Raw genomic sequence first — 14,797 nt, 5'->3', positions numbered from 1 at the left:
GCCCGGCCAATCCCGCGCGGCGCCGCAGCCTCCCTCCCTCCCCGCCGGGGCGGGCAGCGAGCCGGGGCCGCGGCCGGGCCGGGGCCGGGATGCTCGGGCGCGGAGCCTGGGCGCGCCGGGGAGAGAGGGGCGGGAAAGGGGCGGGACGGGCTCGGGGTGCAGCCTGCAGGATGCCTGGGTCCTATTCCTGCCACACGCCGCAGGCAGCCCCCTCCCCTCCTCCGCTGGGGGGTGACTGAGTGAGCTCTGCCAAGTGGGGGCTGGCTCTGGGGGGTCTGGGCAGTGCCCGGTGCGTCGGGGCCCCAATCTCAGTCGGGGTCTGGGCAGCGCCCGGTGCGTCGGGGCCCCAATCTCAGTCGGGGTCTGGGCAGTGCCCGGTGCGTCGGGGCCCCAATCTCAGTCGGGGTCTGGGCCCCAATCTCAGTCGGGGTCTGGGCAGCGCCCGGAGCGTCGGGGCCCCAATCTCAGTCGGGGTCTGGGCAGCGCCCGGTGCGTCAGGGCCCCAATCTTGGCCGGGGTTTGGGCAGCACCCGGCCCGATGGGGCCTGATGTCGGCTGGGGTCTGGACAGCGCCCGGCGCGACAGGGCCCTGATCTCAGCCGGGGTCTGGGCAGCGCCCGGCGCGACAGGGCCCTGATCTCAGCCGGGGTCTGGGTAGCGCCCGGTGCGACGGGGCCCCGATCTTGGCAGGGGTCTGGGCAGCGCCCAGCACGACAGGGCCCTGATCTCAGCCAGGGTCTGGGCAGCGCCCAGCCCACTGTTGGACTCGATCTCAGTTGGGGCCTCAAAATTTTGATTTTTTATTTACAAATTTTTTTTAATAGAATAATTTTACCAGGCCAATCTCAGTGGAATAAAGTCTCAGCCGGAAAGAGGCGTTTGGCCCGTCACCGTGTAGATTTACGGTGTTAACATTAGCACCTGGTCGCCTAGCTGAAGCCAGGAGCTACAGGGAGCAGTGCTGGTGACTCTGGCCGAGGACAGAAACGGTTTTAGTTGTGTCTGGTTTGGATTGTTTCCTGGGGTTGCGATGGGTTCAGGTCACTGGGGAACGTGAGCACTTTGCAGGATCAGGGACATGGGGCTGAATTAAGATAATGTGGGTCACAAGGTCCATCCTACTGGGCCTCCCCGATGCTGTAGCCCTGTCCCGGCCATGGCCCCTGGCAGAGTTTAGAGGGCCGGAGCAGTTCACCCCCTTCCAGCTACTGTTCCAGGCTCTCTGCAGACTCAGGAAGGCACAGCGCACCTTGGTTGTCCGCCTAGCGTAGGGGTTGTGAGACGTTTGTACTGGTGACCCCTTTCACACAGAAAGCCTCTGAGTGTGACCCCCCTTACACAGTCAAACCACTTGTTTATATCTTTAACACCATTAGAAATGCTGGAGGCGAAGCGGGGTTTGGGGTGGAGGTTGACAGCTTGCGATCCCCCCATGTAATAACCTTGCGACCCCCTGAGGGGTCCCGACCCCCAGGTTGAGAACCCCTGCTCTCGCGCGGGTGAAGTGGGAGGGTGGATGGAATTGTGGGCAAAGAAAAGGACAATGGCTCTGATTCCCCACCGATCTGGCCCCCCATGGGCAGGAGAGAGGAGCTGAAGCCGGACCTGGCGCAGAGAAGGGTGGCTGGGGGGCTGTGGGGAACGGAGTGCCAAGCAGGGAGGAGGGATCGGTTTTCTCCCTGGAAATGCCTCCAGGGGGACCGCTCAAGCTGCAGCAAACTAGGCAGCAGCCCAGGGCCGCGCTGTGACTCTGGGTCCAGGTGGCACCGATACTCCGGTGTGGCCTGGACGCACACGGCCTGGCTGGAGGGGCAGCCCTGCGGGCTCACCGCACGCCCTGGGGAGGAACCTCTGTTCTAGGCAGCAGGAGGGGGCTGCCTCGGGCGGCAGAGCTGGGCAACCTCTGGGGAGCGCGGGCGCAGCTAACGGGCAGTGTTGGCACCAGAAGAAAAGGGGGGAACCCGGCCAGGAGTCAGCGGAGCTGGGGAGCTGGGGAGCTGGTTTCCGGTCACAGGAGCAGGGAGGTTCCTCCGCACAGGAGCAGGGCGGCAAAGAGCCCGGCAGGTTTGAAGATGGAGTCTGGTGAGTTTCTGAGTCATTGTGGCTGGTTCTCCGAAAACACCCGCTCAGCGTCCTGGCCCGGGAAGCCAGTGATCCAACCCACGGGCCAAATTCGGTGAATCCTGGTCACGTGCCACCCGAGGCATGAAGCACATATGCTGAGAAGTGGGCAGCAGCAGTCAGAAAAGCCACCGGTGCTAGGAACCACTAGGGAAGGGAGAGATAATGAGACAGAAAATATCATGCTGCCTCTATCCAATCCATGGTATGTCCACATCTGGGATACTCAGGGTCGGTGTAACCACTAGGCGAACTAGCCGGCCACCTAGGGTGCCAAGATTTGGGGGCACCAAAAAGTGGCTGCCGCTCACCTCTCACCCCCGCCCACTGCCACTTCCGCTCTGCTCGGCGCGTAGCGTGTGGGGCAGGGGGAGGAGACAGCAGGTTCCTCCCCCCGTGGCCAGGCAGGCCGGGCTGGCTGGATTCGGGAGACTAGAGGAGGCTTGTCCTGCTGTGGGCATCTCGGTCCGCGCCCAGGCCAGGTCAGGGCGGGGCACTCGCTCACTCGCGCCCCAGGAATCCTGGCATGGCGCACTGGAGGCCGGGGCTGGGTCTCGGCAGGGAGCCGGAGGGAAGGGGGGCCTGGGCTTTGGGAGACGGAAAGACGCTGCAGAGGGAGCTGGCTGAGCTCCAACCGCTCGGGTCGGACTTGACACGTGTGTGGGGGGTGCTGGTGGCATGTCTGGCTCCTCAGCCTGGCTCCCTCGGGTGCTCTGCAGCCTCCATCACCCTGGCACTGGCTGTCCCCTGGGGTGCTTTTGTTCTGCTGTTTAATTCTCAGTATACGGACGAGCCACTAAAGCCCTGATCCTGCAAATGCTTGAGCGCCTGCTTTAGTTTAGACAGGAGAGTGAATTTCCTGTCCTTGCCGAGCATGTCTGCAGCACCAGGGCCCAGCTGAGGGGTGGAGAAATCGCATTGCTCTAAGGCACTAAAGGAGGGTGGAAATCAAAGTCAAGAAAAATGACTAGTACATTTCCCATTGTGAGATGGTCACTTGCTGACGTGGTATTTGGGGTCACTCTTTGGGCAATTCATTATTTAACTTCTCGATTATAAGATTGGTACATTCTGGAATTATCATTTGCTGGTCAGTATTTTTTTTTTTTTTTTCAGGAAAAACCCAAACTGATTTTTTCCTTCTCACTAAAAAGTAATTTAAAATGAGATGAATTATTTTTTTCTGAAACCTTATGTTATGAATGTCATGGTCTTTGTATATTTTAAGATTGCAACATTAATATTGCATGAAATATGATTTTGCATGTTAATTTATGCTCCGGGGGGAGGGGAGGGGAAGGGAAAGGCGGGAGGGCGCAAGGCGGAAGTTTCGCCTAGGGTGCAAAATATCCTTGCACCGGCCCTGGGAATACAGCGTGCAGATGTGGTCGCCCCATCTCAAAATAGATGTATTGGAATTAGAAAAGGTTCAGAAAAGGGCAACAACAATGATCAGGGGCATGGAACGGCTGCCGTGTGAGGAGAGATTAATCAGACTGGGACTGTTCATCTTGGAAAAGAGATGGCTAAGGGGGGGATATGATAGAGGTCAATAAAATCATGACAGGTGTGGAGAAAGTGAATAGGGAAGTGTTATTTGCTCCTCATAAGGACAAGAACTAGGGGCCACCCAATGACAATTAACAGGCAGCAGGTTTAAAACAAACAGAAGGAAGTACTTCTTCACACAACGCACGATTAACCGGTGGAACTCCTTGCCAGGGGATATTGGGAAAGCCAAAAGTCTAACTGGGTTAAAAGAAGAGTGAGATGAGCTCCTGGAGGATGGGTCCATCAGTGGCGATTAGCCAGGTTGCTGAGGGATACAGCCCCACGCTCCCGGTGTCCCGAGATCTGTGATGGCCGGAAGCTGGGACTGGAGGCCCGGGGACGGATCACTCGATAGCTGCCCTGTTCTGTTCATTCCCTCTGGGCACCTGGCACCGGCTGCTGTCAGAGACAGGGCGCCGGGCTGGACAGGCCGCTGCTCTGACCGTCCCAGGACCGTGACAGGACACCGTGGCGAGGGCCGGACTCGATGACCCAGGCGGGCTCCGGTCCTGAGCTCCGTTTGCACTTGGCACCGGCTCGGACGGCCACGGGGCGCCCCCTCTTTGCGCTGGGGGGCTCCGAGCCCGGGGGCTGGGCACACGCAGGCAGGGCAGCTCCCAGCCGGTGGTTTGCCTGGCGGGAGTCTCCGCGGGCACCGGGCAATGCAGGGAAAGGCCCCGGGTGCGGGGTCCAGCGCCCCGCCCCAGGCAGCCGAAGCCTGTGGCTTTGGTGCGGGGCAGAGCTGGTCTCCGGAGCCCAGGGCCAGGCGCGGGGAGCTCGCCATGGGGCCGGCCCGGCCCGGGGCAGGGCTGGGGGCTGCGGGCTGGCTCGGCCCGGCCCCCGGGGTGGAGCTGCGGGCGGGAGGGAGTTTCCCGCACGGGGAGCCGGGAGCCGGGAGAGCCCAGCATGGCAGCCTGCAAGAACATTGTCATTTTCGGGGCCACCGGCATGACCGGCCTGGCCACCCTGGCGCAAGCGCTGCAGGCGGGTAAGAGGGGCGCGGGGACCCCCCGGCCGGAGCCCGCCGCCGGGGCGGGGCAGAGGCGCCCCGGGGCCCGGGCACAGACAAGGGCTGGAGACCCCAGGGAGCGACCTGCTGCCGGTTCAGATCCTGCCTCCGTCCCTCACTCCCCGGGTCTCTGCTGGGGGCCACTTCCCCCTCTGACAGTCGGGAACGGATCCTCCCCCCGGCTCCCCCGACTGGGGGCGTTTCGGGGCAGGGGCTGCCCCGGCTGGGTCTGGGCTGCGCCCGGCGCGACGGGGCCTGATCTCAGCTGGGGTCTGGGCTGCGCCCGGCACGACGGGGCCCTGATCTCGGTTGGGGTCTGGGCAGTGCCCGGCACCACGGGGCCCTGATCTTGGTTGGGGTCTGGGCTGCGCCCGGCGCGACGGGGCCCTGATCTCGGCTGGGGTCTGGGCAGCGCCCGGCGCGACGGGGCCCTGATCTCAGCTGGGGTCTGGGCTGCGCCCGGCGCGACGGGGCCTGATCTCAGCTGGGGTCTGGGCGGCGCCCGGTGCGACGGGGCCTGATCTCGGCTGCGGTCTGGGCAGCGCCCGGCGCGACGGGGCCCTGATCTCGGCTGGGGTCTGGGCAGCGCTCGGCCCCATGGGTCCCTGATCTCGGTCGGGGTCTGGGCAGCGCCCGGCCCCATGGGTCCCTGATCTGGGCCAGGTGCTACCACAGTACATGTAAGAGCAGTTCTCCCACAGGCCCTACATTCTGGGCATGGGTAGGTGCTTCCAGTCCTTCAGGCTCTACGTGACTTCTCGGTCTCTGGGTGGGGAAGGCACATGTGAGCCGGAGAGATAAGATGGGGTGTTAGTATCTGGGCTGCCAGGGGCCAGAAACAGCTGAACAGACCCAGCGGAAAGGGCTGGGGCGGCCACAAACCTGTCGCTGGTGTAGACTGTCCTGGTGCTGCAGGCACTCGAAAGGCTCGCAGGGTGAGGGCCTGGTGGCTGTGAGCTAGGCTCAGCTCTGCCGCTGACTGTGCAGAAAGGACACACCCGTCACTGCGTGACTCAGTTTCCCCAGCTGCGGGATGGGGAGGGTGGTGCTGAGCCGGCAGTGAGGAGCACTTTGCGGTTCCTCTGATGAAAGGGGCTCTGAACCGGAGCCTGGGTTTTCTCTGGGAGGTTGAACACTACCAGTGGCCTGACTTGGTGGCAGATTTCGCAGAGGGCCACCAGTCCCCAGCACAGACCTAGGCGCAGGGAGGGGACGCTTCCCTCACTCCCAGAGGCTGCACTTGCCTCCGTCCCCGTCTTGGCACCGGCACGAGCCTGGTGCATTGAGCGATCGGCCCTGGCGTGGCCGCCGCACGAGCCACCCAAATGCCGTGCCGTGGGTCCCTGAGCCCCACCCCAAGCGGTGCAGGATCAGCGCTGGGTGAACCATGAGTGAGGTACGTCCCAAGGAGCCAGCGGTGGGGCCAAGAACCCCAGGAAAACGCTGCTGCCGTGAAGGTTGAGAGGGGACTGGACCTCGGAGAGCAGAGACTCCAGGAGACAAAGGCAGAGCTGTTAGGCGTATTACGGCAGCACCGGGGAGCCCCAGTCCTGGAGCCGGACCCTGCGGTGCCGGGCGCTGTACAGACCACAACAGACGAGCCCTGCCCCACAGAACTGCCCAGCTAAGTGAGGAAGGAGACACGGCAGCTGGACCCTGCAGCGAATAAATTCAGGCTAGAAATAAGGTGCAGATTGGTACCCAAGCGCTGGAGCAAACAGGCTGGGAGATGGGGGACCCCAGCACGCAGCCAGTGCCTGCAGATCCAGCCCGAGCGTCTCTTTCAACAGCCCCCTCCCGTGCGGCCAGCAGCTCGGGCTGGGTGCGACCCTCCACCTTGTGTTAGCACAAGGGCAGATGGGGTGGGGTCCCTTCTGGCCTAAAGCTCCCTGAGGCTGCAATCAGTGGGGCCAGCACTGGCTCTGTCCCTGGGATGGCCGGGCTTTGCCCTCAATCCCCAGGCGGTGCCGTGCCACAGACACACGGGGTTAAATCCTAGAGTTGAGCGGGCAGTAGTCCTTTGCACACATGCTGGATGCATTGAGATCCACACCAGGACTGTGTGTGAAATGCCACCTAGTGGGGGAGAGCCAGTCCGGATGCCTGGGTTCTCTTCCCCGCTCCGCCTGCGACCGGCTCGGGACTTGGGCAGGTCCCCCCCGAGTCTCACTTCCTCAGCGCGGAGCCTCCGTCAGCTTTGTAGAGCTGTCAACGAATGGGAAGTGCTGTGCAAGACCCGGGGTAGTATTAACCCAACAAAACTGTTTATACTGCAGGCGCCGCCCAGACCCCGGCCGAGATCGAGGCCCCGTCGGTCCGGGCGCCACCCAGACCCCAGCCGAGATCAGGCCTCGTTGTGCCAGGTGCCGCCCAGACCCCGGCCGAGATCAGGCCTCGTTGTGCCAGGTGCCGCCCAGACCCCGGCCGAGATCGGGGCCCCGACACACAATGAGAGGCAGCACCTGCTGTGTAAAGTGCAGAAGGGGACACAGGAGGGGGAGGAAGGCCTGTGGCAGAACTGGAGCTAGAACCCAGGTCTTCTGAGTCCTAGCATAGGGCCTGACCCACTAGGCCACGCTGCCCGTCAGCCACCAGGTGCCCTGCCTGGCAGGACTCCAGTCAGCGCCAGCTCCTGGGAGAATCACCGTTAGTGCAAACTCAGCCCCCCAGAGACACCCCCCCTCGCACCACGAGGGCAAATGCAGCAGCATTCAAAGCTGCCCTGAGGGCTGGATGTGAACGGCTTTGCTCAGTGCCAGGATGGTTAGACGGGGTCCTGGGAAAGCCCCTCTCCCCCCACCCCCCACACGGCGCCTGGGGTCCAACTCCTGCTGGCCGGCACCTCGCCCGATTGTTCCCGCCCACGCTGAGTGCTGGGCAGCGTCTCACACCCGCTGTGCACTGGTGTCACACGCGTTTCACACCCACTGTGCTCTGGTGTCACACGCGCCAAGTGCCTGGCAGCGTCTCACACCCGGTGTGTGCTGGTGTCACATGCGTTTCACACTCGGTGTGCACTGGCGTCTCACACCCGCTGTGCACTGGTGTCACACGGACCCAGAGAGACTCAACCTCCATGTCAGAGCTGCCAGCGAGGGAGGGTCCGTCCGGCCCCGCAGCTCACACGCCCCAATAAGGCCGAGCTCCCTGATCCTGCTGAGTCACGCTCCCCACGGTGCTGACTCACCGCCCCATGGCCGGGTGCGGTGGGAGGGGAGCACAGCCTGTTCCTGCTGGCCCCAGGCCTGGCTCTCTGCTCCTCCGCGGGGGCCAGGGATGGGGGGTTAAAGCCCCTTTGCTGCCCCATATCCTGGGCCCTGCCTGGCTTCGGGGGTCAGGTAGAGCAGCCTCAGGGCTGTTCTAACCCTCGCTCTGCCTCCTATGGGCCCCGGGGGGGCAGGGAACGGCCCCAGCCACGCCCCGATCAGCGGAGTGGGGCACAGAGACCCTGGTGACGGGGACTCTCGGTAGGACAGGGGGGTTCTCAATGTACCGACCTCCTTCCAGCCCCAACCTGCACAACCTAGTCACACTCCCCCCACCCAGGGCGGCCCCACGCCTGCCACCCGCCGGGCACCCCGCCCACCAGCTGTTCAGCCCACGCCCCAGGACTGGCCTGGCACCTCTGGGGGGGACGCAGGGGGCTCGAGCTCCCCTCTGCTGGCTCGGAGCAGGTGCTGCAGGTGCGAGGTACGCCCTGCGCAGAGCAGCGTGACCATGGGGCAGCGGGGGCTGCTGGGTCTCTGGCCGAAGCTCCCACACCAGAGGGGTCCCACTACCCAGCCAGAGACTGACAACAACTCCTGGCACTTTGCAAACTGCCAAGAGATTGGTGCCAAAGGCGTTGTTCCCTGTGAATAGCCAGGGGAAACTGAGGCACGGGGACGTGACAAGGCTGAGGCCACACAGTGAGTATCAGAGCCGGAAAGAGAACCCAGGAGTCCTGGCTCTCACCTCTAGACCCCCCCTCCCTCTGGCTCCCCCCGCGCACACCCACTCGCTGTCTCTCCTGCTGGCAGGGTACCAGGTGACGGTGCTGGTGCGGGACCCGGCGCGGCTGCCCCCGGAGCACAAGCCGGCGCGGGTCGTGGTGGGCAACGTGCTGAACCCGTCGGACGTGGACAGGGCGATTCAGGGGCAGGACGCCGTCATCATCATCCTGGGCACCCGCAACGACCTGAGTATGATGCGCCCCCAGGGACTGGGGCCCCTCCCTCGGCCCCTGCGCTCCCCACTCCTCCCGGGGCCCCTCCCTCGGCCCCCTTGCTCCTGCCCCCTGGGGCCCCTCCCTCAGCCCCTGCACTCTCCACTCCTCCCCCGGCCCCCATGCTCCACATTTCTGCCCCCTGGGGCCCCTCCCTCAGCCCCCGCGCTCCCCACTCCTCCTGCCCTGCACCCTCTGACCCACCCCCTGCACCCTCCCAAAGCTCCCCCTGCCCCATCCCACACAGCCCCCACGCCCAACAAATCCCCCTACCCTTGGCACTGCCCCCCCATCCCTGGAGCCCCCCTGACCCATCTGCTCTCCCATCCAGGCCCCACCACCATGATGTCCGAGGGCACCAGGAACATAGTGACGGCCATGAAGGCCCACGGGATCCGGAAGGTGGTTGTGTGCCTGTCGGGTGAGTCCACCGGCCCCCGCCCTGAGCTTTGGGGCACCGGCTGGGTGCGTGCCCCTGCCCGCGTTTCCCTGGGCTATGTGGCCGGCCAGCGGGGGCCGGATTCCGGCTCACTCCTTCCACCAGACATGCAGCTTTTGGGCCCGGAGGGACCCTGCTCCTGTGCCCGAGCGATTGACGGTGTTTCTGTTTCAGCTCCTCCCCCCGTTAGCGGCTCCCGTTTGCCAGGTTCTTGTGCCAAAGGACGGGTCAGGTGGGAGAACTCTTAGGAGAAACCTGTTGGAATTGGCTCAGCGAGCGCCGTTCCAAGCCCTCCGGCCTAGCGCCGGGGGAGAGACCCCAGAGGGAGCCGAGCAGCCGCGGCCGTCAGAGCACCCTGGGGTGGGGGGTTATCGGCGTCTCCCTCTTTGCCGGCACCGCCTGGGGGCACGGGCCTGGCCTGTCCCTGCCATGCAGCGATGCCTCATGCATCTTTGGGAGGGTTCTCTTCCTGGCCGTTCCTCCCCTGCCAAGGGGGCGCCTGCTCCCGCGGGTTCCTAACCCCTTTGCCTCGGGTTCAGGACCATGTCCGCCCCTTCGCTCCCTGCTGTCCTGGGGGCCTTGGTGCTGCCCCACACCGGGAAAAACAAGCCCCTTGCGGTAACCTGGCCACAGGGCCACCCGGCAGCGTCCTCGCGTGTGACGCCAGAGAGTCCGGGGTTACCCACGTGAGGGCCGTGGGGCCGGGTGCAGCTACGCTACCATCTGACAGGCCTTGCAGGCTCCTTCCGTCCCCACCTTAATGGATCCCCCCGCCTCCCTGAGCGAAAACGACAGCCTCCGCGGGCACAGCACCATCACTAGCGGCTTTCTCCTCGCATCCCCCAGGACGAGCCCACCTCTCAGCTGGGGGACGAAAGGACTTGCCCAAGTCACACAGAGTCAGTGGGAGATGGGGAGAGAACCCAGGAGTCCTGGCTCACAATTCCCCTGCTCTAACCACTAGCCCCCACTCCCCTCCCAGAGCTGGGATAGAACCCAGGAGTCTGGGCTCCCAGCCCCCCCCCCACTCTAACCACTAGCCCCCACTCCCCTCCCAGAGCTGGGATAATACCCAGGAGTCCGGGCTTTGCCGCCACTGTCCTTCCTCCCTTGTTCTGACTCTCCCCTCATGCCCCCCCCTACCCCCTGTAGCTTTCCTGATGTGGGACCTGAAGAAGGTGCCACCCAAGCTCCTGCCGGTGACGGAGGATCACATCCGCATGCACCAGATCTTGCAGGAGTCGGGGCTGGACTGCGTCTCTGTCATGCCGCCCCACATCGCCGGTGGGTAGGGGGCTCTGGCTGGGACCAGCTCTCTCTGCCAGTACCTGGGAGAGAGGGGCCGGGTGGGCTCCCCCTCTGGGTTCACGGGGGGCAGCGGGTGGGGCAGGATACCCCCTCCCAGTTGGAGGGCTGGGCGCAGGCCTGTGTGGGTGGGTGACTCGGAGCGGGGCCCCATGTCATGCACACACCCCCTGGGCAGGTTCGCTGGCCGAGCAGGGGGCTGGCATGGGAGGAAGAGGGGCCGGTGACCCTCAGTGCCGGCTACGTCCCAAGCCGTCCCTCCCTCCCTGCCCGCCAGATGACCAGCCGCTGACCGGGGACTACACGGTGACGGTGAACACGTCCGGCGGCGCCCGGGTCATCTCCAAGCACGACCTCGGCCACTTCTTCCTGAAATGCCTCACCACCTCGGAGTACGACGGGCAGAGCGTCTATCTCTCCAGGAACTACCCCAAGGTGTGAGGGCGCCGGCCCCTGCCGGGAACCCCCCGACCCGCGCTGCCCCTGCTGCTTGGATCCAGCCGCCGACTGCCACTTTCCCGCAACCTCGCCGCCTGCTCCGGATCCGGGGGGCTCAGCCCAGCTCCTAGCCGCTACCGCAGCGCAAGTGGGGCTGGCTGGGCCCTGCATCGGGGCTGAATTCAGTTCTGTCCTCCACGGCCTGTGGCGGGAGAGAACATTCAGCCTCCAGCTCCCCAGCGTCTTTCCGCAGGTCAGTTCGTGGCGCTCAACCCCGGCCGGGGAGCTGCCCTAACCCCCTGGCGACCCCTCGCTGCCGAGCCCAGGCCTTGGGCTGCCTTTGATATCCGCTGTGGTGTGCTTCTCGCTGGCAGCAGGAGCTTCCACCCACCTACCGCGCGGGGATGAGTAAAGATTTCCTATTTTCTCAGACTGACTCTCGCGGGTCTCTCATCTCTGAGCAGCCAGCTCCCAGCGTGCGTGTTCTTCCTGGGGGTCACTGCGGGATTAGCCTGTGCGACTCCTGGCCACTAGATTGCAACGGAGCTTTAACAAAGGCTCTGATGAGCGGGAACAGCCAGTGCACCGGATGCAGAGATTAAAACTACAATGGAGAACATGGGACAGTGGGCACCCCCGCCTGCAGAGCGCTCCCCCCCCACGGCTGCAGAGCGCTCCCTCCCCCCCCCGCCTGCAGAGCGCTCCCCCCACCCCAGCTGCAGGGAGAATATGGGATCGTGGGCACCCCTGCCTGCAGAGCGCCCCCCCCCCACGGCTGCAGGGAGAACATGGGACAGTGGGCACCCCCGCCTGCAGAGCGCTCCCTCCCCCGCCCTGGCTGCAGAGCGCTCCCCCCCCCACGGCTGCAGAGCGCTCCCTCCCCCCCCCCGCCTGCAGAGCGCTCCCTCCCCCCCCCCTGCCTGCAGAGCGCTCCCCCCACCCCAGCTGCAGGGAGAATATGGGACAGTGGGCACCCCGACCTGCAGAGCGCTCCCTCCCCCCCCCACCTGCAGAGCGCTCCCTCCCCCCCCACGGCTGCAGGGAGAACATGGGATCGTAGTCACCCCCGCCTGCAGAGCGCTCCCTCCCCCCCCCCGCCTGCAGAGCGCTCCCCCCCCCCACGGCTGCAGGGAGAATATGGGACAGTGGGCACCCCGACCTGCAGAGCGCTTCCCCCCTCCCTCCCGGCTGCAGGGCAGCATCGTCACGTCACGCTCCGAGCACCTTTCCGCCCGGGATCTCAAAGCACTTCACACAGACGGGGCAGGACCATTATCCCCATTTTACAGCTGGGGAAATCAAGGCACAGAGCAGGAAAGTGACTTGCCCTAGCTGAGAATAGGCCCTAGGTGTCCTGTCTGCCCGGGCACTGTTCTAACCCTCGAGCTAAGGGGGTTGAAGTCTCCCTGGGGGCAGCACTGCGGGGTCTCTGGAGCAGCTGCTGCTGGCCTGTTGCAGACGGGATCCCAGGCCAGATAGGCTCTGGTGTGATCCAAGGGTGGGGGGCGATTCCTCAGCAGTAACCTGCCCCCAAACAGCTGTACAGATATTAGCCAATTAGCCCCAGGCATCCCCATGTGCCAGAGCGGGAACTGGCCGCTGACGAGGTAGGGGCTAGTCCACAGAGGATCGCACTGGCCCCTGAGAACAATGGGCTCTGCTGGAGGCTGAGAGGCACCATGGCCCAGTGGTTACACCACCTGCCATGGGGCACTTGGGAGACCTGGACTAATAACCACGTTTCCGAATCCCATAGGAGGTGCCAGGCCTAGCCACAGAGACACAATGTCCTCTGATGGGCTCTAGACCCCAGGGAGCGCCTCAGCAGGGCTGCAGACTGTTTAAAGGGATAGCACCCAAGTCCCATTTGGGGAAACCGAGGCACGGAGCGATGCGGCGACTTGCCCAAGGCCATAGAAGGAGGCGTTGGCAGAGCCAGGCGTTGAAGCTGCGTCCACAGTGGGAGAACAAGGGGCTGTAAGCAGCTTCCTGGACATTGTTTAGCCAGTTTCAGGCGGGAAGGGAACCGTGGGCTCCCGCCTGACCTGCCCAGCCCTGGCCTGAGGTTAGAGCAGATCTCCCCCAGGGGCAGCCCGGGTGCGAGCCACGAAGGTCTGTAGGGTTTAGGTGCCACCGCGGTGCACCAGCCTCCAGCTCGGCAGGCAGCGTTCGGCCCCTGGGTGGACGCGCTGCCACTTGGCTCCTGGCATCCGGGCGCCTGTCTCCCGCCGGAGCCCCCGAGCAATGCCCACGCCGGGGAGACGGGGACTTCAGCCACAGGCCTCACGGCGGTGCCGGACGTGGGCAGGGGCTTGGATGCTGCCTCCGGGATCGGGCCCCCAGGCGAGTTCACAAACCGCCAGGTGGGTTGGGGGGAGGAAGCTCTCCCTTGTGAGCTGTGGGGGGGCACCCTCCCAGCAGGTGGGGGACACCTGGCTCCAGCCCCCACCCTCTTGGGGAAATGGGGGGGGGTGAACAGGGATCTGCCAGCTCTCAGGTGAGACCCCTTGTCCCATCTCAGGGGAGACAGGAAAACGGTGGGATTCTGGGCCTGGGGCAGGACGATGCTTGGGGGAGACGCTCTCTCATTCCCCAGACTCCCCATGCCCCCCGCAGGGAACCTCCCTGGAGGCCGACAGGGCCGGCGTCTTGTTCTGGGTTTGCTCAGCGCACCTAGCGCTCTGGGCACCATGGCAACACAAGTACTAAACCACCACCCAAGGGGGCAGGTCCTGACCTTCTGTCCCATCCCCTGCAGCTGGGAGCACAGGAGCTGCCCCCCCCCCCCCCACGGCCTGGTGGAAACCGGCTAAGGTGCTGCACACAACACGCCAGTGCCGCACGGCTTCGTGTCCAGCAGCTTTCACTCACCGCCAATGGGACACGTCTCCCCGTCTGCCCTGGGGTAGCATTAGCCCCACGTCACAGACACAGAGCCCAGGGGAGCTGCTCCCAGCTCCCTGCTCCCGCCCTGGGCATGCCGAGGCATTAACCACAGATCACACCTCTCCAGAGCCAGGGACAGAACCAGCAGCCCCCAAATCCGCACTCCCCTCCCAGAGACAGAACCCAGGAGTCCTGGCTCCCAGCCTCCCCCCCGCTCCCCTCCCAGAGCTGGGGATAGAACCCAGGAGTCCTGGCTCCCAGCCTCCCCCTGCTCCAACCCACCAGCCCTCACTCCCTCCCAGAGCCAGGGAGAGAACCCAGGAGTCCTGTCTCCCAGCCTCCCCCTGCTCTAACCACTAGACCCCACCCCCCTCCCAGAGCTAGGATAGAACCCAGGAGTCCTGGCTCCCAGCCCCCCCTGCTCTAACCACTAGACCCCACCCCCCTCCCAGAGCTAGGATAGAACCCAGGAGTCCTGGCTCCCAGCCCTACCCACCAGCCCCCACTCCCCTCCCAGAGCTGGGGTAGAACCCAGGAGTCCTGGCTCCCAGCCCTACCCACCAGCCCCCACCCCCCTCCCAGAGCTAGGATAGAACCCAGGAGTCCTGGCTCCCAGCCCTACCCACCAGCCCCCACTCCCCTCCCAGAGCTGGGGTAGAACCCAGGAGTCCTGGCTCCCAGCCCTACCCACCAGCCCTCACTCCCCTCCCAGAGCCGGGGAGAGAACCCAGGAGTCCTGGCTCCCAGCCCCCACGCAGTAACTTCCCTCAGACCCAGGAGTCCCGCTGCCCGCTCACTCCCGGACTGGACAGTTCAGTCCCGCTGTGCTGGGGGGTCCCAGCTC

General features: G+C 64.8%; 1 protein-coding gene across 1 annotated transcript; it reads left to right on the top strand.

Moving 5' to 3' along the window:
- The first annotated feature begins 4,512 nt into the window (after positions 1 to 4,512).
- Positions 4,513 to 11,503, top strand: BLVRB (biliverdin reductase B). The gene is made up of 5 exons (XM_054009816.1): positions 4,513 to 4,660; positions 8,701 to 8,862; positions 9,217 to 9,306; positions 10,477 to 10,608; positions 10,907 to 11,503. The coding sequence occupies exons 1-5, from the start codon at positions 4,579 to 4,581 to the stop codon at positions 11,068 to 11,070; spliced, it is 630 nt and encodes a 209-aa protein (XP_053865791.1). The 5' UTR covers positions 4,513 to 4,578; the 3' UTR covers positions 11,071 to 11,503.
- The last annotated feature ends 3,294 nt before the right edge of the window (positions 11,504 to 14,797 follow it).

This window comes from Malaclemys terrapin, chromosome 20 (genome assembly GCF_027887155.1).
Source record: "Malaclemys terrapin pileata isolate rMalTer1 chromosome 20, rMalTer1.hap1, whole genome shotgun sequence".
In the NCBI taxonomy this organism is placed as follows: Eukaryota; Metazoa; Chordata; order Testudines; family Emydidae; genus Malaclemys; species Malaclemys terrapin.
Note: the sequence above shows the minus strand (reverse complement) of the source record. Positions and strands in the feature narration are given on the sequence as shown.

Excerpts from the sequence above, each read along its gene's own strand:
- BLVRB (XM_054009816.1), top strand. The coding sequence starts at position 4,579 with ATGGCAGCCTGCAAGAACATTGTCATTTTCGGGGCCACCGGCATGACC. Across the intron at positions 4,661-8,700 it reads GGCGCAAGCGCTGCAGGCGG|GGTACCAGGTGACGGTGCTG; the intron begins GTAAGAGGGGCG and ends TCCTGCTGGCAG. Across the intron at positions 8,863-9,216 it reads GGGCACCCGCAACGACCTGA|GCCCCACCACCATGATGTCC; the intron begins GTATGATGCGCC and ends TCTCCCATCCAG.